At 36.6% G+C, this 22,108-nt stretch overlaps 1 protein-coding gene across 2 annotated transcripts in view; it reads right to left on the bottom strand.

Moving 5' to 3' along the window:
• LOC106843326 (sodium channel protein type 2 subunit alpha) overlaps positions 1-22,108 on the bottom strand; it is a 138,987-nt gene that overhangs the window by 74,671 nt on the left and 42,208 nt on the right. For both annotated transcript variants that reach the window (XM_014860312.3, XM_044768782.2), the window contains exons 2-3: positions 9,537-9,854; positions 8,512-8,630 (exon numbers count right to left, since the gene is read on the bottom strand). In XM_014860312.3, the coding sequence (XP_014715798.1) occupies positions 8,512-8,630; positions 9,537-9,803 (386 nt within the window). In that variant the 5' untranslated portion in view covers positions 9,804-9,854. The remainder of the gene's footprint in view (positions 1-8,511; positions 8,631-9,536; positions 9,855-22,108) is intronic.

Raw genomic sequence — 22,108 nt, 5'->3', positions numbered from 1 at the left:
ATTGGCCTTGAGTTAACATTCATTGTCAATCCTCTCCTTCTACTTTAGGAAGATTGTCACTGAGCTAACATCTGTGCCAGTCTTCCTCTATTTCATATGTGGGATGCTGCCATAACATGCCTTGATGAGCCGTGTGCAGGTCAGAGCCTGGGATCCAAACCTGCAAACTCCAGGGTGCCGAAGTGGAACCCACGAATTTAAACACTATGCCACCAGGCTGGCCCCTACATTTCTGTAACTTTAACAACCCCATATCTAGGCCATGTCAGGCCAAGCCATCAACTATTTTGAGGCTAGTTAGGAGCTTTTAGTAATTAAAAAGATTAAATGCAAAGAAATTAGTTCATAGGTAAATAATTTGCCAATTTAAGTTTTTTAATGACAGACAACAACTGAACTGCAAGCTTAGCATGTATGTAAACTCTGACAAAAATTCAGCAAGAGAATTCAAGTAATTAATTAAATGCATTATAACTCCATGCTAAGGGTCACCCTGGTGGAATGTTTCTAACATCCATTCTAAGTGGAGTGTATAATATACTGTAATTGCTCATAAAATTTTGAATAGTAAGAGAAGATGGCTTGTGTTAGTGCTGGCATTTCTTGGGTTTGTAACTGTGGCTATATTACTTCTTAATTTCCCTGAGCCGTGGTTCATTTCACTATAAAAGCGAGAAAAAATAACCATTTCACAGGATTGCTGTGAGGATCAAACTAGTTAAAATATGTTAAGCCTGTTACAACTTAAAGTGCCTGGTCCATAGCAGATGCTCAACAAATGGCTTTCCTAATTTCCCGAATCACAGAGTACACTTATAACGAACATCTGGTTTGTTTCACTCTACCCCACCTTGCCTTTGTAGACAGAGCCAATGCCCTTCACTTTCCTTTCTATTGAAAAACAACAACAAAAGCTCTTTAAGAAATGTTCATTACTCAGATAATTGAAATGACTTTCATATTTAATAAAAAGCACAAGAAGGATTCAATTATGCAAAACAACAGCCTTTATCAATGTAAGTTTAGACACAATTATAAAAATCCCAGAGAGTGAATATGTGTTATTCATAACCCTTCTCACTCTTTATTTTTATTATAAATCTTCACATTACTTCCACATAACGAAACATCAACATAATTTTAAGTTCAGTAAAAGAGGACAGTGAGTAGCCAATGTTGTGTTAATCTATAAAGGAAGTTCCTTTTCACCTACAACTGGTTTTCTCAAAGCAACATTGACTTTTTGTTTTTACTAGCAGCGATATAGGGGGCATGCTCAATTCTTAGCTTGTTCAAAGGCATGGACATGAAAACAGTCATAAGTGAATGATGTGGATCAGCCACGTGAGGGCACTACAACCTAGAGAACACAGGAAAATATCATTTCAAAGATGAAATGTGTTTTTCCTTTATTGCTAAAAATGAACAAAAAATAAGATAAAATTAAAGGTGATTTGCTATTAGTATATAAAACTAGAGGATCCTCTGTGTCTGCTAGCCTGCTAGGCCCTCCTGGAGAAAATAACTCCTCCTAGCAGATTGGCACCATTCTAAATGCATGGTTCCCCACCTCAATGGTCCTTAAGACAGGTCTGTATATCTCCACTTTGCTCCATCTCCTACTTTCTGAAAAGACAATTTCAAATATTCTCCACTCTCCTTCGCCCTCCAACCTTCTTCCTTCCTTCCCCACCTCAAGGTGATGACCTTATTCCTTACTTCACTGAGAGAAGAGATAGCATCAGACCTGCCATATCTCTACTTCTCACCCTTAAACTGACAAACATCTCTGTATTGAGACCTATTTTTCCCCCTTCCATTTTCAGTGGGGGAAATTTTCAATCCCTCCACTCATACTCTGGACACCTTCTACGCTTCTAGAATACTTCAGAAATCTCTTACCTCTCTTTTCTCTTATCTTTATTATCTCCTACTCTATTGGCCTCTTCCTATCAACATAAACTTGCTTAAGTCTCTCCTATCTCAGGGGGAAAAAATAATACCTTCCTGTAACCCACTATCCCCTTTAACTACTTACCACCCTAACTCTTTGCTCTATATCACAGGCAATTTCTTCAAAGAGCTGTTTATCCTTTCTTTTGCTCATGTATCTATCACATCCTCAGCCTACTAGCTTTTCTTTCTAAAAATGACAAACTCTCCATATTTTGTCACTGAAAACAAAAGTATAACGTTGAGTTCTTATCTGACTTGCTCTCTTGACAGCATTCCACAAGGATGGTTCTTCCCTGTTTCATTATATTCTCTTCCCTTTGCTTTTATGAATTCTTAATTCCCTGCTTTCTTCATTCCTCATGGGCAACAATCTCTTTGCATGCTTTGAAATGCTGTAATTCCTTGTATGAAAAGGACATAGGATATCTAAGCCACAACCTTCTCCATCTGTACTCATCCTAGTAGAGCTCATCAACAAACATGGCTTCAAGTACCATTTATGTACCCATGAATCTCAAATATTTCTCTCTAGAAGCTAAACCTCTCTTCTGAACTCCACACACCCATTGTCCATATGACATCTAAACTTACATATCTCATTGACACTTCAAAATCATTTAAAAGATTTTGGGTCCTAAGACTGAACTAAAAATCTTTTTATCCCACCTCTCTACTCCCCTCCCCCCAAATACTGCTCCTTTGACATCTCTGTATTTTAGAAGATACCCCATGACATAGCCAGGAACCTAGGGGCAAACTTGGATTTCTCTCTCTCCCTAAACCTCCACATTCTACTTAGCACCAAATTTTGTCAATTCTACCTCCTATCTCTTGACTCAGTGTACTTTTTTCCACGCCCACATCACTACGTGGTTCAAGTGTCCATTAAGTCTAACCTAGATTATTGCAGTTTCCTCCAAACTGGTATTTCTGAATCCATGTTTGCTTCCTTTCAATCAATTCTGCACACTGTGCCAAAATGACCTTTGTAAATGTAATTCAGATCATTTCAATAGCTTTCCACTACTCTTAGGAGGATGATCAAATGTCTTAACATGGTCAAGATTCTAGGGAGTCCAACCCTTGTCTACTTGACTAGTTTCATATTCTTTACTCTACATTGTGCTCTCCCCAGTCCAATATCACTGCAATTGTTTTATATCATCAAATGAAATGTTTTTTTTCAAATCAATGTCTTTGCAAATGCTGCCTCTTTTCCCTAGAAATGCTCTCTACTTCACCATAGGTAACACATACTTTTTCTTCAGTACTCAGATTAAAAGTTATTTCTAGTAGAAAGCTGTTCGCAGTAGCATCTTACCTGTTTCGATCTGCCAGTTATATTTCCCTGTAGCACTTTATACCATTCCTCCAATGACTAAATTTAATGTTGATCTTTTCTGCTAGACTGTCAGCTTCACGAGGGCAGGGACCATGTCTGTACTGATAACCACTATACCCTTCCCATTTCACAGTGTCTGTTGACTACTGAATGAAATCAATTTTGCAATTCATTTATTCCTAAATAGAATATTTCTTTTTAGTGATTTTTGATTATGTATTTATTAATATGAAACAAAAATACAGCATGGAATTTACCTTCACATATATAGAGTACACAAGTTTCTACAGTTTTTTTTTTTTTTTTACAGGGAGGATAGAGGATAAATATAAGATGAAAATTAATAGCCTCAAGAGATTTACTTTACATAATGGACTGAGCCATGGTTTTATGACCCTTAAAAAATATTTACTCTTTATAGTGGTAGAATTTAATTATATATAATGAAGTAAAATATATATTTCAATATTAATAAACACTGGAAAGAATGATTATTGTCCAGTAAGTCATAATTGATAAAGCATTATGCTCAAATAGGTGTTTTCCACATTGCACCACTATCATTTTAATAATAAAAAATACTCTTAAGTTAAAGATCCTGACAGACACTCAAAAAAGGAAAGCAAATAAAACTATTTTGCTTTTAAAACAAAATAAAACATAACTAGAGTCAGGTTTTTATGCTTGTGGTTTAACAGGTGCCTCTAAATAGAGAGTTTCAAAATCTGTTAACTTTTAAAAATCACTGTGGATTTAGTTTATCAATTACATACTTTAAAAATTCCTAGAGTTTGGTGAGTGACTAAAATAGTATGATTTCAGATAATTATAACAAATATCCAAATACTAAAAAAACCAATGTAGGTATTGATTTTGTATTGGTGACATCATGCACTGAAAAGGATAGAAACTCCACATCTAGGCAGATTTCAAGGGTTAGAACTGGGAACAAAATGGTTACATCCTGTATTATTTTCTAAATATATAGGCCAAGACACCAACTAGAGTACATTTTTCAAAGGAAGGATATATCCCAGAACAATATCTCTTTAAGAGCTTTAGTATAATAAATAAAATAAAAGAGGCAGACTAACCTTATATAATATCAGGAAAAAAAGATCTTTTTAATCTTTTAAATTTTTTATTCCAGGTATTAATAAAACTGTGCTAACCTTTTGATTGATATTGTCTAACAGGCATCTCAAAAATAACATGTTTAAACCCAAGCTCAAGTTTACCCACCATACTGCTCCACCTGAAGTCATCCCAAGCTCGGTCAACAGCAAGCACATTTTTCTTTCTTGGCCAAACTAAACACTTGAAGTCATCCTTAGGTCTACTGATTCTCTCATACTCCACATCCAATTGCTTAGCAAATCCTGTCAGATCTTCTGCAAAACACATCTAAGTTTGGTGACATTTTGCCACCCTCATTTCTTCCACCACAGTCCAAGCCACCATCATCCCTTGCCTTCATAATGGCAGTAGGCTCCAAATCTACCTTCTTGTTTCCACCCTTCTCCCCCGTGCAGTCTATTCCCCACATAGCAGCCAGAGTGACCTTTTAAAAATGTGAGTCAGGTCATGACATTCTTCTGATGAAAACCTTTCAGTCATTTCTCCCCATCTCATTCAGAGTAAATCTGGTGTCCTCACCATGGCCTACCACCTCAGCCCCTCACCTCCACTCTCACTGACTACCACTCTCTGCCTCTCCCACTCTGCTCCAATCACTCTGGTCTCCTTGCTGATCCTTGCAATTCTACCTTCATTCTTTGCCTTCATATTTGCTATTCCCCTTACACTTACTTTTCCCCTAGGTTTTCATGTCTCACTCCCTCACTTCCTTTGGATCTCTGCTCAAATGGTAACTTTTCAGAGAGGACTTCCCTGACCATACCATCCAAAACAGTTCCTTGTGACTCTTCTCTTTTTACACTGCTTTATTTTTCTTAATAGCACTTAGTACTAGCTGACACATGATTTATTTTTATTATCTTTCTCCTCCCAAACACACATACACACACATGAATGTAACCATAAGAGAGCAGGAACTTTGTTTTGTTCAATGTTGCATCCCAATGCCTAAAAGAATATCTCCACATAGTAGGTACTCAATAAATATTTGCAAATGAACAAATGAATGAGTAATGAATGCAAAATAAAAGAGAGTGTTCATATTAAATTAAAACAATAAAAACTGACATGAAACATAATTAAAACTCTGAGAGAGAATCTTAGGAATATGCATTACTTTTAACTTGTTTACTATCTGGAAAATAGAACCATATTTTATTTAACTATCAAAACAAGATACTAGGCATATCAAAAGCATTTTCAGTTTTCAAAATATATTCTGGCAGAAACACAGTAAGCATAAGTATACCTTATTCTGCCAAAATCAAGACACAAAGCTAATTGGATGCGCAACAGCTCCTAATGAAGATGACAGCTCTTTACAAAACAAGTCAGAATTTCCATTGGAAATAGAGGTAACAGTTTAGTGTTAAAACACAAATTTCCTTATTGTGAATGGCCATTTTCTGGCTTATAAATTAATGACAATAAATGCACAATAACCTCTTGACTGTACCCAAATCCACTGTGACTACCTCCAAGCATTTTTAATTTACAGCAAAAAGCAGGGTGCTTGAAGTCAGAAAAGCAGGATTTGAGCTTAAGGTTTGTGTTGTGAGGAATCAAAGGCAAAAATCTTTGGAAAAAGCAGTTGCAAACTGTATAGCATTACATACATCAAAGTATACTAGAATCTCAAAATCAAGTGCACCACTATCACCAAAAAATTGAATTTATCTTAGACTGTTAGCTCACCTGCCTTTCTTTCCTTATATCTCTACTCCCAGGTGAGACATTTGAAACATAATATTTTAATTCAAACAATTAGAGATTTTTAAAAATCTACTTTTTTATGTTGGAAGAAAGTTGTGGCTATAAGCCATTTGTGAGCTTCTAGGAAAGTCAAGAGTTTATTTTTCCAAATCTTAATGGATTTACCCAGCTGCCTTCACATTTCAACTTGCCTCATGGCAGGCCTCCTAAGAACTCTGTCGCTTGGAGGTTTTCTTTCTTTCTTCTGGGAAGTAAGTTCAAACCTTCAAATTCAAGTTGTATTTTGGTTCCTAGAGAGCACCCACCATAAACTATATTCTAAATGCCAAGATTCTCTGATCAAAACTTTTCAAACTGCCCTTGTCTTCTCCCACTTGGAGTCACTTTTTACAGAGGGTCATCAAACGGGACTCACAGGTTCCCTAACCTCTCAGGATTTCTTGGAGTGGAGACAATAGCCTTCATGAGATTGTCAAAGAAATGCACTCTCTCTCTAGAGAAGTTTTACCACACTAAACTGTCTCTTTTATACGGGGTTTCTTAACTCCGTCTCATCATTCAGATTCAGGACAAAAGAGATTTTTCTGACCTATTCAAACCTTCCATTTTGTCATTTGTTTTGCATCTGATTCTCTAAACTTTGATTCATTAGTCACTTATTTCTTCAACACATCCCCTCCCAGTGTCCACTATGAACACAGCATTGGATTATGTCCAAATTTTCCACATTATTTTATACATAAAGTATGTTTATATAAGTGATATACAATTATTTTTAAATAAAAGAAATAATTTATGTAAGATTTATTCGGTGCACAGATGATAAATACTCAGAACATAATAATAAACCAAAATTTATGATTCAGGAGACCCCAATCTAAATCTCAACTCTATTATTCATTTCTAATGTTAACTCAAAGACGTATTTCCTCCTTGTACAACTGAGTTCCCTTATTTGAAAAACAAAGTAAGGAAACATTATTGTTTAATTCACAAGAAATTATTAAATCTTAAAACATAAAACATAAATATAAAATTAATATATGTTGATGTCTATACAAAACTTGAGGTAGGGGGTGGCATAGATTGAACTAGGTTAAAAGGACACTGAATTCCAGAATGCTATGTTTCTAAAGGCATCTAAAGTAATCCAATCTAATTTAATCTAATCATCTAATACCTAATCTAAAGACATCTTCTCTAATTCAAATATTTTCTGGGCCTGCCAGGTGCAGTGAGCTTTTATACTAGAAGCCTTAAGGCAGGGCCTGGGCTGACCATGCCTTAGAATCTAATTAAGAAACAACATTAAATGTTGTTCTGAGACTTTGCTTAAATTTTAATTTTCCCTCCAGGAACCTCACCTCTTGTCCTTTTTGCATATCAGTCTTCATCCCAAGGCTTCAGTGTTCTTCCTGTAAATGCCCCTGCCTGGCACAGCCCGAGTCTTCCTAACCTTTGCTTCCTCATTTTTTTCCAGGGCTGGCTGTCAACCAGACCACTGTCCCTGGCCTGGAATAAAACCTCTCATTCACAACTATGCTATTTAACTTCCAGGAGTAAATTAAATGACCATCTCCCACCAAGGTGTCATCAATCTCATTTCTAGGAAGTAGATACTTCAGTAAGGAGAATAAAAAACAAAATGAGGGTGTATATGGGTAGCCAGACAGTAAGCCTTTGAAGAGAGATAAATGTGGTAGGACCTGTGACTTGAAAAAAACTAACAAGCAACAAAAAAAGGAAGGAAGGAAGGAAGGGTGGAAGGAAAGAAAGAAAGAGAAAGAAAAAGACAATAGAAAATCAATGGGAATGCTGTTGGGAAGAGAAATATATGAAAGGCTAATTTTAAACAGTCACAATTGTAAACATTGACTAACTCCAAGCTTTCAAATGCTGAAACAAAAAGCAGAAAGTAGTAAAATTCAGACCGAAGTACATAAAATTGTGCAATTCAGAGTATGTGTATATTTTCCAAATGTAAAAGCAATAAAGAAAATTGGCTCAAGGAGTTTACCCTTAGATAACACCATAAAATTTGAAGACTTGTAAAAGGATAGGCTGGTAACACAGTCAATGTTAATGAAGAAGTCTTGGATACAGCAAGCAATTCAGAAGGGAGCAGCGGAGGAAAGAAGAAAGACAGAAGCAGTGAGTCAGGGAGAGGAGAAATACTTAGAAGATGGGGAAAAGTGGTTTACTTACTTATGATCCCATTTTGCAGTATGCTATCTGTCGAGTAAGAGGAGAGAGAAACAAGAGCACATAACATTGCCAACCACATATATTTTTGAAAAATTCCCGGCTCAATAATTCAGTCAAAGAGCAAAATCATATCAAGTGACTATTTGAAAAAAGGATATGAATGTACCAAAATCTTAATAGCTAACTTTCGAATAGGGTTGAAGGGAGTTAAAATGTACAGGGCAGAGGTGGCACTGAATCGAGAGATTGCTTTCCCTTTATTCAATACTATAAACGTCTGAAAAAGAAAACAACACAGAGAACAGAATTTAGAATCTTAGTATTAGAATAAAGAACATTTTAAGAGAAAGGTGAGACCATTATTTAGAGATATAACTTTATAAAATAATATAGCAATGTACTAATTACTACCATATGACATGGTGATAGGTGCTTTTGCCTTTTGAGCACTACAAACTCTCCTAAATTTGGTAAGTGACATGAGGATTTAAAGAAGAAAATAAAGGAAATTTGTAGTTACTGCCATAGGAATTCTTAGCATCTCTATCGAGTTTTGATATCATAATTTTTAAACTGTATTTATAATTCATGAAAAGCACAAAAGTGAGGCTTTGATTACTTCTTCAGTGACATAAAATTTATTTTCATGAGAACGTCAGGGTTTTCCAGGTGTGTTTTGGGATCAGACTATTTTCTGGGCACTTACAAGTCCCCTGCTAGTATTCCGTCTGCAGAGGGCCCTGGGAAGGGCAGAGTCTATGGTCTGAAGTCATAAACCTGCTGAAGATCAAAGTACTTCATACAGAGCTCAAGATTGTAAAGGGGAATTTAGATACTACTTCTGGAAATATAATATACAAATGTACATATATAAATTATATACTCCTTGTTTTCACTTTTGGCTTCACTACACTGCAAGGTGAATAGACTTTTGCCCTCCCTCCATTTCCCCACCACAGGATGCCTCTTCAGTTCACTGCCCGTCCCGGAATGTAGGTTCAAATGGGTGCTTCCAAAAGACTTCTAGGGTAATGGGTCCAGACGTGGCTAGGCCCACCAAGCATCCTGGTGATACTTTAGACAGAGGAGAGGAGGCACAATCTTCTTCACCAGACATCCCTGGGACTAGTCTAGAACCAGTTAGTAAGTAGAGGAAGTAAAGGCAACTTGACTAAGAACTCACTTTTTTATTGATATAGTACGGGTCCAGGTCCTCCAGGGGCTCTGACACCATCTCTGGAGGAATGTCTCCATAAATAAACGGAAGGGATTTTCCTGCTTCCAAGTCACTATTTGGCTTTGGGCCATTTTCATCATCCTCATCCTTGCGCTCTTGTTTGGGTCTCTTAGCTTTCTCTTCTGCAATGCGTTGTTCAATAGCAGCAAGGGATTCCCTGGTAAAGAAGCGGAAGCTGTCAGGTCCTGGCGGTACCAGCACTGACTGTGCCATCTTTTCATCCTGCTCCTTTAATCACTGTTTAGCTCCTTGCATAAGAAAGTGCTATGGAAACAAGAGACAGAGAGAGAGAAAAAAAGCAGTGGCTATTAGGACAAAAAAGTGACTGTGGCAATTACATGATATTGAGATAAAATATATAAACCAAGCTATCTATAATATTTTACTAAGGAAGCTGTATTTGGCATCCGGGGGATTCTCATGCATGCATTCATTTGCTTGCATGAAGATCTATATTCTATATTCAGTAGGTGTCTATGAGGTAATCTCATCTCCCACTCCCAAAATGTATGAAGTGAAAATATCTAGTTCAGAGCTCAGAAATGGAGGATACTGGTTTGTGCTTGCTGTTTCACTTGTGTGAATATTTTGGCAGCCATCTTTTCCAGCATCCTAGTTGAAAAAATTTCAGAGATCCAAAACAAGAGATGAAAAATCACCCAAAATTGTGGAACCTGGGCTATGCGAAGATCTTGCACGTATCTCTCCATTTTTTTCCATGTTCCCTTTGGCCCACTTTTCCACCTTTAAAAGCTTATTCAAAATCAACGCACCTGGTAAAGAGCTCTGGAAATCCTGAAATGCCAGGCTATGGAAACACAGGTAGGCACTGCTTGAAAGCAGGGGAGAGGGAAGGAGCAGGGGATGCCCGATTGCGTTTGGAACTGCTCGGAAGCTACACAGGAAGGGATCCAGTTCCTGCCAAACTGGGCAGGAAGTCACCCACGTCAGAGGTCTGGAGCTTGGACCCCCTGGCTTAGCAACCTGCTGCTAGCTAGTGTAATTGCTTCTTAAATTAACAAATTTGCAGTACCTTAGGAAATGCTGTAGAGATAGCCCATTTTCTCAAATAGTGCCCATTTCACATAGCAGATTTGGACTTGAAAAAAATAATAAGTTTAACATAGTTTGTCCTTTAAGCAAACTCTATTAGGTTGGTCTGTACGTTAGCATAAATGGAGTTTTACTGGTATTCTAATCATATTTTACTAGACTAACATACATAACTCAACAGAACACACCAATCCTTCCCAATGTTATCACTGAGCCAGTGGCAGGAGTTTTATGTTTTTTGAAACAATACAACTAAAATCTGAACTCCTGAATGCTATCTGTATGAAATCACTTATGTATTTTTCCTTCTTTTAAAAATATCAATCCATTTAATCCCCCACCCTACAGGAATGAGAGTTGCCATTTAAATATATGAGGTGCATTTTCTGAGTATAAAATGCATTAACATCCAGTTCATTTGTGCAGCACATGCCAGATAAAACAGAGGGAAATCTAAAATAACATAAGCTATTGTACCATTCCCATAATTTTTCTTTTGAAGTAGACTAGGACCTTTCAGCCACCAGCTAGCAGAATGCCCTCTCAGTATCACAGTGCCTCCAAACATCAATCATTTTCCTCACCCATCCTCAGAAACCCTTATGCCTAGCGACAGGCATAGGCATGGAGATGGTCCTTGAACATTCCGGGGAGGAAACTGCCATGCCTGGGTGCTCTAATAGAAGAGACATGTTAAAACATGCAGCCAGCAGCTTCAAAATGAAAGTGGTCCTCTGCAGATTCCCCCAAAGACTCTACTGTAAAGGTAGAGAAGCATTACAGAGAATAAGCATAATAAGAATATGAACACATTACCCCTGTAGAATCTTTTACACCAAGAGTTTGGGATTGATAAGCTGGCACCAAGAAGACTGCAGCTAAAATTCCATCATGCTTTTTTTTCTTTTTTTAATTTTTTTTTTTTTTAATTCTCCTTCAAAGACCACACCTAACTTCCTGTAAAAGGATTCTGGTAACTGAAGTAAGAACAGGCATTTCCTGTGCGGGGACTACAAAATGGCATGATTGTAACTACCGCTAGAGGGCGGGGGAACTGCGAACAGAAACGGCTCCCAGCGTACACACAGACGTAAGTTTGAAACAGCCCAAAGCTTTCAGTAATGGAGCTCTCATCTTCTACAGGCTTCTCTTAGGACAAAACGTTAAGACTTTGCTGATTTCAATTATTAATTTTGTTAACCTATAATGCTTCTGTTCATGGCTTTTATTTGCTAAGCCGGAAGTCATTCAATCAATACAAATAATTTGAATTAAAAGAAAAAAAGTAAATAATGAAGAGTTAAAAACAAAAACTCATAATGCTCTAATCATATTAATGAAAGTCTTACATACAGTGGGATTTAGCATCAGCCTCAGCCCCAGAGTATCTGGAGTCTGATAAAATGCTTTGCTAATTCAACAGAGATGTCCTTTGTGCCATACAAGCTAACTTTCTCTAGAAATAAAATTAACTTGATGAGACATCAATCTTATTCTAGCTATGATTTAAATTACTGAAAAGCAGCCAGAAGAAAACTGAAAAGCCAGTGGGATCCCAAAGGCCAGTCTTTCAAACTAATAACATAGTCAAGATTTGAGGGCTTAATATATACCAGTCACTGACTGGGCTAAGATGTCTACATGCACTATATCATTTCATCCTCCCCACAACCCCATCAGATAAACACTTTCACGATCCTTACCTGAAAACTAAAGAAAGGAAGTACACCGAGGTTAGGAAAAGTCACCCAAGGTCGTAGGGGCAAGATTCAAAATCAGTGTCTGACACCAAAAATCTGTGAACTTTACTCAGTCATAAAAAAGAAACACCTGCTCATGCAACTAAAGCCTAAAATAAGGATAAAATAAAAATCAGGCAGTCGCACCAGTTATAATCAGAAAGTCATAATTATTAAATCAATTTATTTTGCATATGTTTTAGCTTCATCATTTTCATTAGAAAATGTACTTGTGGGAAATAAGCAAAGAGGAGATATAGCCCAAAAAGAGTTTAGACACTCTAGTAAGTCTCTTTTGATTATTAGAGAAAAAAGAATGATTCAAACTGGCTTAAGAGAGAGAAAGAAAGAAAGGGAGGGAGGGAGGGAGGAAGGAAGGAAGGAAGGAAGGAAAAGGAAGAAAGAAAGGAGAAAAAGGGAGTCCATTGGTTCAAGCTTTATCGTCTCAGGCTAGCTTTAGGCATGGGATGATTCAGGAGCTCAATTGATGTTACCAGCACCTGGTTATGCTGTATTCTTTGGCTCTGATTTCCATGGTGATAGCTTTTCTAGAGATTCATCCTTGATTGTAGTAAAATGCTATAGCAGCTCCAGCCTCCCAACCTCCCAGACTTAAATCCAATAGGAACAAAGACCCAAAAAAACTCTCATTGAAACTCACTGGCTCCAGTTGGGTCACAAGTCCCTCCCTGAAGTAATCACTCTGTCCAGGGTAATACTGTGTTTTGTGCTTTGATTGGCCTCCCTAAACCAAATGCCTACTAGGAGGGAACCTCACTTAAAACCTATAAACGGACAGGGTTGTGGTGGTGATATAGAAACATTCCTCAAAAGCAGAGTTGGAGTACTATAAATGGACTATAGGACTAAGGGGGGATTGATACTGGTCAACAAAAACAAACAAGTATACACTTTAGTCACATATTGGTCATATTTGTAGTGCCTCAATACTTAGAGTAACATTATGAACTTCAGGAGATAGATATATATCACCTATTTTCTAGCTTCGCCGTTTCTATTAGGAAAAAAAAAATATATATATATATCCTCCATGTATACCATCTTAAAGATTAGAAAGCAGGCAGGATATTTAGAAGATTCCTTCTCCAAAGTAAGTTGTCCTACTGTAATCAAATATTTCACAAATCTCTATGGCGAGCATTAGCTTCATTTATGAAATAAATATAAGAATATTCTGGTGTCACTTTACAGATATGCTTAACAATAGGCTAACTTGTTATACAAAAGGTTCCAATTCAAAAAATAAATTAAGGAGGCAAAAATTTACCAAGTGATTTTCCAAACATAGTTTTGAGGGGAGACTAACTATAGGAATAATGCATAGTGCTTACTTTTCGTCAAACACTATTTTAAGAACTATGAAACCATTTAATTCTTATAAACAACCTGATGAAGTAGATACTGTGATCACCCCCATTTAAAATGTGAGGAAACTGAGGCATCAAGAGTTTAAATAACTTGCAACATGCATAAGTTCTCACAGTTGTCAGTAGGAGAGACAGAATTTGAACTCGTGCTCTCGGGCTACTCAATCCAAGTTCCTAACCATTATGCAACGCTTCTCAAGCCTTTTTCCTGAATCATTCACTATCAGGAACACACCAACGCAATGAAATTTCTTTGATATTATCTTAGTTGTAGGGTTGCCCCTTTCTCTCTTTTTGATCCTAGCCAGTGAACATGTCTTAGGATATTTAAAAAGGTGAACATAAAATGTTTTACCAAAATATCCAAGACATAAGATGAGCAACACCCGAATATTATTTCCGTCTCAAAAAGACTTTTGTGAAATACAGATTTGAAATACAAATCAGTCTTTTGTTTCTGATTTCCCAGGATGAGGTCTTCAGAAGTCATGCATAGTAATTTTTCTTCCATTTTCTCTGACTCTTGTTAACACCATACTGATATTTTATGAGAATGATAAATGACGTATATTTTGTGAAGTTTTTAAGCTTCATTCAGTTGTATTACTTTTCAGACAAAAGATTTTGTATTACAACTTTTAAGGCCAGACATTATTTTTGGAAGACCCATAAATAATGGGGAAGGCAAACACTGTTATTTTAAGTAGTCAGAAAGCAAAGAATATTAAGAATTGGATTTCTAAATTCTGATGACAGTTCTGTTTTGCTTTCAATGTATTCTTTTATTTTTCTCATTTATAAAAGAGGAACACATTTCTAAATTAAAATATAAAAGAAAAATTAAGCCATGTTATTATATATAGTGACATCTACAAAAAAGTAGTAGTTACAGTTATATGAAAGATAGGGCACTAACAAAACAAAGATATATAGTAATAAATAGTATATGTCTCTAATTTCTTGCCACAAAGATCCACATTTATAATTATAAGTGCTCTGAAGTTAAATTTATGCTAAGAAAATTATTGTCTTGTTAAATCTCATGGATAAGGAAATAATTATATAATAGTTTATATTATAATTAATGATAGTGCATAAATGCTCAAAAAACAAGAGAATTTTATACTTAAGAATTAATAAAGCTGAGAAACACTAAGGAATGTCTTTTTCTGAAAGTGATCTTTTAATCCTATTTTACAAATGTAATTTTTAGTTTTCTTCAATACATTAGAGTAATACTGGAAACATAAACAAGAAAAGATTTGCTAAATGTTCTCTGAAGATTTATTTTATGGATTTTCTAGTTTCCTTTAATCTGTAGATTTGAGTCTATTTTCTCATGAACTTTTTGATTGTCACTTACTGTGTTTGTGCATATCCTTCTCTCTTTAAACTTGATCCACTAGCTCATTTCAGTAATTAACAATTTCCATGAAAGCGAGAAAGTTCTGAACAACCAGACTTACATGTTTTTCCACTATAGATTAGCAACAGACCACAATAAAAAAATGAAAGACAGGCTTAGTACGTACTGTTCAAATAAAGTGTCATTTTTTGTTAAATGCTAGCTAGGTTTAGTTCCAATATGAAAAAAGCTTATTTTCAATATTCTATATTCATATTATATTTGTTGAGCAATATTCTTTATAAATGTATAGCTATTCCTTTAAATGACTGTTTTTTAAATACATTTTGTTTTTCTTAACAGAAATGCACACCAATGTTATCCTAATGATCCCTGGGAAACATTATTCAATATACTGATAATCAATTTACATTCAGCTTCCCACAGAAAAAATAAGTTATATATAATGAGATATGCCTATACCTTTATACAAACATTTTTGTTTTATTGCAGGTAGACTGGCAACCCATTTCTACATCTTTTCTTAATCTTCAGATGTGTTAAATGCATGTTAGTAGACATCCATAAACTACTCCAGCCCTTCCTAAATGACTTATCAACTGGAAGGCCACTTCTAATCTGATTACATATTAGTCTGTTTTCGATGGATAGATTGTGATAGAATCACAGAATTCCACTTCTGGATCTTGACAGTCTGTATGGTAAGGAACAAAATTTCCTAAGGTGTGTCCTCCCCGTGAAAGTGAGACATTTCCATTTATTCCATATGCCTGAATATTTTCAGCTCACTTTTCTTCATTTCTTGTGTTTCATTGAGGACTTCTGCCTAAAACTTTCCCCCTCAGCCCTCACCCTGTTCTATGGGGTAGAAAGAAGCAGCCTCTGAACTCCTCAGTCAAGTAGCAGATCTGAATGTCTGGGCATCTTTGCCAGGAGAGAACAAGCAAGCAGAGCCAGGAGCAGGAATGGGAAACAATGCCCAAAAGATAGCTACATTCCAGCATCCGAGATAGACAGTTTGTGTGTGTGTGCACATGTGTGTGTCTCAGAGAGTGAGAGAGAACTAGAGATGAGAGAATGAGAGCATAAGAGGTTATAGATTTGCTGCTTCATGACATGTTAACATGACCTAAATTTCAGCACTCTACTTGGTTCTTGATATTAATTCTCTCATTTATCCTTGCAATATTTTGTGAAGAAAGTAGTGTTGTTGCCACTTTTCTAATGTGGTGGTGATCTGGGCTTGTGGAGTCTGCCTAACTTGACATTGCCACACAGCCAGCATTTAAACTCACGTGTGTCTGATTTCAAATTCTAAATACACTTCATTGTCCCATTTTCCCTCAGAACTGAGAACTGTACCATTGATATGCAAGTTGAGAAGGATAATGTGAAATAGTTCTGATTTTTAAGTCACAGGATCCCTATTTGTACCTCAGATATCTGTAGATACCAGAGGCCTACTACTATTAAAGCAACTTGTGACCCATTAGGAATAACTGTTTTTCCCATTATAGTCTTGCTATTGTGGGGTTAGCTTGACTTCTTTTGGAATAAGACAAAGTCTTTGAACCTTAATTTTTTCATCAGTAGAAATGAAGGCTCATTTTGAATTTTATTAAATAAATTTATAAGAAAAAGCAAAGCACTATGACTGGGACATAGTCGATGCTTGATAAATGCTGTTTCTTTCCCTTTTTTCAGACTCCTTAGTGATGTTTATCATTTCTACCTTTCATTAAAGTTATTTGTGCAAAGCCTATCTGCCCTATGACATCATCTTTCTTATCTTATCCCATCTGTCTTTGTAGTTTCCACAATGTCCAGCATCGTATCTCACCTTAGATTAACCATCCAGTAAATCATTGATGAACTAACAGCTGTCACCCTATATTTATTCAGGAGCTTTCTTGTTCTTTTCACTGAGGACACTTTCCTTTCTCTGCAGTATAATTTATGTGTCATGATGCCAGACTAACTCTAGGTTTCTGATTTTTTTTTGTTTCAGTTATACAGAACTGTACACGTGACTGCGTACATTATGGTACCTCCACAGCTTAAGCTCACCTTACCTTTCCGAACAGATGCCCTAAAGAGAGTAGTCAGACTACCCTCTTCACTGTCTCTCCTCTCCATCACACACACACACGCTTCACACATGCCCACATGTGCTCAAGTGCATATATACACACATATGCTTGTTTCCGCCTCTGGAGCTTATTTCTCCAGCCCAGAAAGTTCAACATTCACGCATTTGTCTTTTCCAATCTTTTCAATTCTTCAGTACAGTCCCTCTGGAAAGCTTTCTTTACGGACTCTCTTCTTCATTTTCTGAATTTCCATTATACTTAAAGCGGAAAAATAGTGTGGTACTAAGCTTATCACATCCCTCTACATACATTTGCTTTTTGCTTTAATTCACCCTCCAAACTACTTCTAGGTCGATTTTAATGAAAGTACAACCTTACATTTGTCACTCTCACCCAAGCATCTTCAATTATTCTCCATTAGAATCCATATAAAGTACAAATTCCTCTCCCTGACATTTAAAGAATGCTCCAAATTTCCTTTCCAGTCTTATCTCCCATGAACCCCTACCAGTACTTTATGGTAAACAAGAAATAATTTCTTCAAATTTTCCTAAACTTGCACCCTGATCTCCGCGTTTCTACCTCCAAGATATTGCTTACGCTGTTTTCACAACCTGAAATTTACTACATCAACCTGATATGACAATAGCAATTTTAAATCTCAAATACTATATTTTCCACGAATATTTCCACATCCTTCCAGCTGGTTATGTCCTTTCACTATTTCAAGCTTAATAGCATGTATTTTTCACACACTGTTGTATTTGTGTAACTGCCTTGAGGTAAGGCTATGATGTGCTCTTCTTTCTAACTCTTGAAGTACATAAAACAATACCTTGCACAAAGTAGATGCTCAATAAAAGAACCGAATAACAGAAGATTTCAAAGAGGCACAGTATTGAACAAGCCGTCCTGTTGAAGGGGGCCTAGATGTGCAATAGGCTCTTGTGACTCCAGAGGGCAAATCTAAGATAAATATGGATCCTACAGGAAGGAAAACTTTGATTCAATACAAATAATAATGTTCAAATTCTTAGACCTGCATAAAACAAAACGACTATTCTTTAATAAGAAATAATTCTCAATTACCAGAGATATTCAAGCAGATACTGTAGAAGGGATGCTTGTCTGGGCAAATAACTGGAATGTATAATTCCAAAAATATTTCCAACCTCCAGATTCTATGATTAATGAAAAAAACATAGCATCAAATTATCTTATACTAAAGTAAGAATAATGAAGACAGAATTAAATTAATTATTAAGATCTTCTACATAAATTCTGGATTAGAGATATGTCAACATCCCCAAAATGGTCATGGAACATTTTATCTCTCTCATCAGTGGCTGCTCCAACTTAGCTGTGAGCCCCAAGAGAGCAAGGAGCTTGTCTGGGCTTGCTAACCACCTTCCCGTATCCAGGGTTTATTGTATCATGTGGTTTCTCCATAAATATGTGGTACTGAATTAAAAATGAGACCTTATTTGCATTTGCATGACTAGATCAAAAAAGTCAAAGAGAAGACAGTAAAGAAAGTCTTACCAATGAAATCGAGCTTGTTTTAAAAATACAATTAATTACTGCTTCTTGGACTGCAATAAGAAAACATTGAAAAGCAATGGTATGAAGTTCTTCTTGCTTCTTTTTAGGATCAAGAATGAATCTATTTGTTATTGTTGGGTTCACATTGTAAACAACATCTTTTCAGCAAAGATATCAAAATATGTGCCCAAATACATGTTTCCCTTTTTAAATTAGTTACCTTGGAGCTCCAGGCACTTACCCCAAGAGTGCTGACTCTAAACAGTTTTGGATTTCCTTCTTTTGGAGTTGTCGCTCATATTTTTAGGGGGCTAATTTACAGTTCCTTTTTTTTAACAAGCGTTTTTGGCGCTCTGTTTCTAGCTACACCTGATTTATGCAACATCATTCATTTTGAGGGGCTTTTATTGACTATTATTTGGTGGGCACCAGGCTCCTGAAAAAAACACAGTACTTATGGAGCCAGACAGAACTGGTTTGCGTTCTGCTAGTTTCTAGCTGTGCTTCTTTGGGCAAAGGATTTAGATTATAATGAGGATTAAAGGCGATAAGTCAAATACCCAGTACACATAGCTACTTATCTGCTTTTCCCCTATGCCCTTCAGGCTCTTACACTCAGCATTGTACTAAGCAGAAGGAATAAGACCAAATATAAAGCTGGAACTCTGATCTTTCAAAATTTACAGTGCAGTTTATCATTTAACAAACAAATTTTTACGTGGTAACCAAGGACCAGCATTCTTCTAGATGCTTAGGACACAGTAACCAAACAGACAAAACTCTGCCTTCATGAAGCTTATATTCTATGTATTCTGCTGCTACAGATTATGTACAAATAAGTTAGATACAGACTAGAGCAGGTGGTGCTAGTTGCTATGGAAAAAGATGATGCAGGAAACAGAGGAGAAATATCAGGGTGCGGGATGGGGGAGGAGAAGGGTGTGTGGTAAATGTAAATGGGGTGCTCAGGTAAAGTCTTGCCAAGGAAGTTACTTTAAAGCAAAAGCCCTCCAAGGACCCAATGAAGCCAGCCAAGTCAGCAGCCTTCCTGGATGACAGGGTTCCAAGCAGAGCAAATGCACGAAGGGAATTGCAGAAAGGTATTCACATTTGGAAAGGCCTACGGAAAGGTAAATAACATTGAAAGACTAAAATGACAACACAAGGCAATAACACATCAACAGGAAGAGGAAAGTAGAGCAGGTAGCAGGGACAATGAGTACAACAGCAGATGCTGCCAACCTCAGTTAGGCCTGCCATCTGGTTTCCCAGCAGTTTCACCGGTGACACCTGTGACATAAATGTCAAGATCAGAGCCCAAGCCAGACCCTGAGAAGCAACAATCATACGAGAAATAAAGGAAAGCTCACTGCCACTCAATGTCCTGGGCCTGAACACAGAAGGGGGATTCTGAAAGCAGGATAGCCATGCGTGGCCACTTAGAAAAGTCTAAACCTGGTTGGCTGTCTGCAGGGTGGACCCAGGAACAGCCCTACGGATATGGAGAGTATGGCAGCCAAACTTAGCAGCTAGAAACAGCTCCACGTCAGAGAAGCAGACAAAACAAAATGTTGCCTATCCTTAATGCCTAGAAATATTGGTCGAAAGTTTAAAAGATTAGAATAGGGATAACTCTTTTTTTGGACCATGATACAGTTTTAAGAAGAGACAATAGCACCAATTAAGAGATACAGATACAAAACAGATACTGCTACAAAACTTTTGTTTTCATGTGTAAAATGTGTTGGCAATGCATTTGTCTGTTCAACATGTTGGCAGCTCCCCTCATTAGCACATTCTCTTACTTCTAATCACTCCTAATACATTTTAGAGAGAACAAAGAGAGAATTAGCCACTCTGTTCCTTGGTTCACGTCATCTCTTGACTCTTAGGCTTTTTCCTCTCTAATTTTTTTATTTTCCCCTCTCTTCAGGATAAAGACAGTTCCTATCTTTGTTAAATCTGTAAGGTTGCTGTCGGAATGACTTCTGATTATTTGAAGTAAAATGTTTTTTTGAACCGCAAAGCATTATAGCATTGCTAATTCATTTTCTTCTTTTTCTTAATATTATTGAAATATCAACTTTTGCCTGTAGGAATGAATGGAGAAAGGGTATTTTAAATGAAAAGAAATGATCTCTTGCATTCTGTATTTAAAAGCTTCCCTATATAACTCCACGTATGTGAATTAGAAAAGTATGGAGAGCTCATAAGAGTGTTTGGTTTTGAACAGCTCTCTATCCATGCACATAGACGCAGAAGCCCTCATACGTCAGATCATGTGATTCCCACCCCATCACATTGCTGCTCTGGTTTCATCTGCAAGCTAAAGCAGGAAAAACAGCAGGCTTGAGAAGGGAAAAGGGCAAAAGGCTCAGGAAAACAGATGCCTCCCCCCAATAAAGTGATCATTTGCCTTCTACATATTTATTTCGAGGCTCATACTCGTGAATGACATTTCCCATTTATTTTTCTCACTGCCAACCAAACAAAATATACTGAAATCATTAAAAGCAATGACTGATCTGTAAAAGCAGCCTCGTCACTTGGAAACTATCAAAGGGCAAGAAATGACTCACACATTTTTTGAAAAGTTCAAATCATGATCACAAATTGCAAACTGAATTTTCTTTTGGTTTCTCATGAAAGAGAGAGAGAGACAGAATGGTTTGAGTTCTATAAAGAAAATATTCTTCCAAATAAAAAAATTTATAAATTAGAAGACATGACTTAGATTTAGAATTAAATCTCTACTTTTCTTTATGACATTGAGCAAATTTTCTTCTTCTGCTGGTACTATAACCAATGCCAATTAAAGTCATAGATTTTGGGTTTGGAAGGGGGCCTCCCAAGACATCATTCTGTCAGGCTACTTCTATTCATTAAGGATAGAACTGAAATCAGAGACAGATGGTTTTGTCTCGGATCTCAGAACAGAGATTTCACAACTTTTCTTGGTTGTCTTTTCAACTCTTTAATCACCATCTAACTTATCCTTTAGTTATAATCTTTGTCAATATTAACATTATGCAGACTATTTCGGTTAGTGTTTCACTGGATGGAAACGGAAGCATCATACCCAACCCTACATGAGATTTATAAGGGGAAAATTGTCAACGCATTTATTTAGCAATCTGTTGGCACTGAAGGGATATTTACTTAGTTCAACCAAGATCCAGTGACTTAATTACAATTGTAGGAGAATAAAAACTTTGGCTGATGGTGGGCATGGTCACTGTAGTTCCCAGCCTTCAGTCTGCTTTCCGACCATCTCCTTCCTCAATTCTTCTGAGGAGAATGGAATGTTAATTTGATTAATGAGTTCCTGAGACAACAGAAT

Source organism: Equus asinus, chromosome 4, assembly GCF_041296235.1.
Source record: "Equus asinus isolate D_3611 breed Donkey chromosome 4, EquAss-T2T_v2, whole genome shotgun sequence".
Lineage (NCBI taxonomy): Eukaryota > Metazoa > Chordata > Mammalia > Perissodactyla > Equidae > Equus > Equus asinus.
Note: the sequence above shows the minus strand (reverse complement) of the source record. Positions and strands in the feature narration are given on the sequence as shown.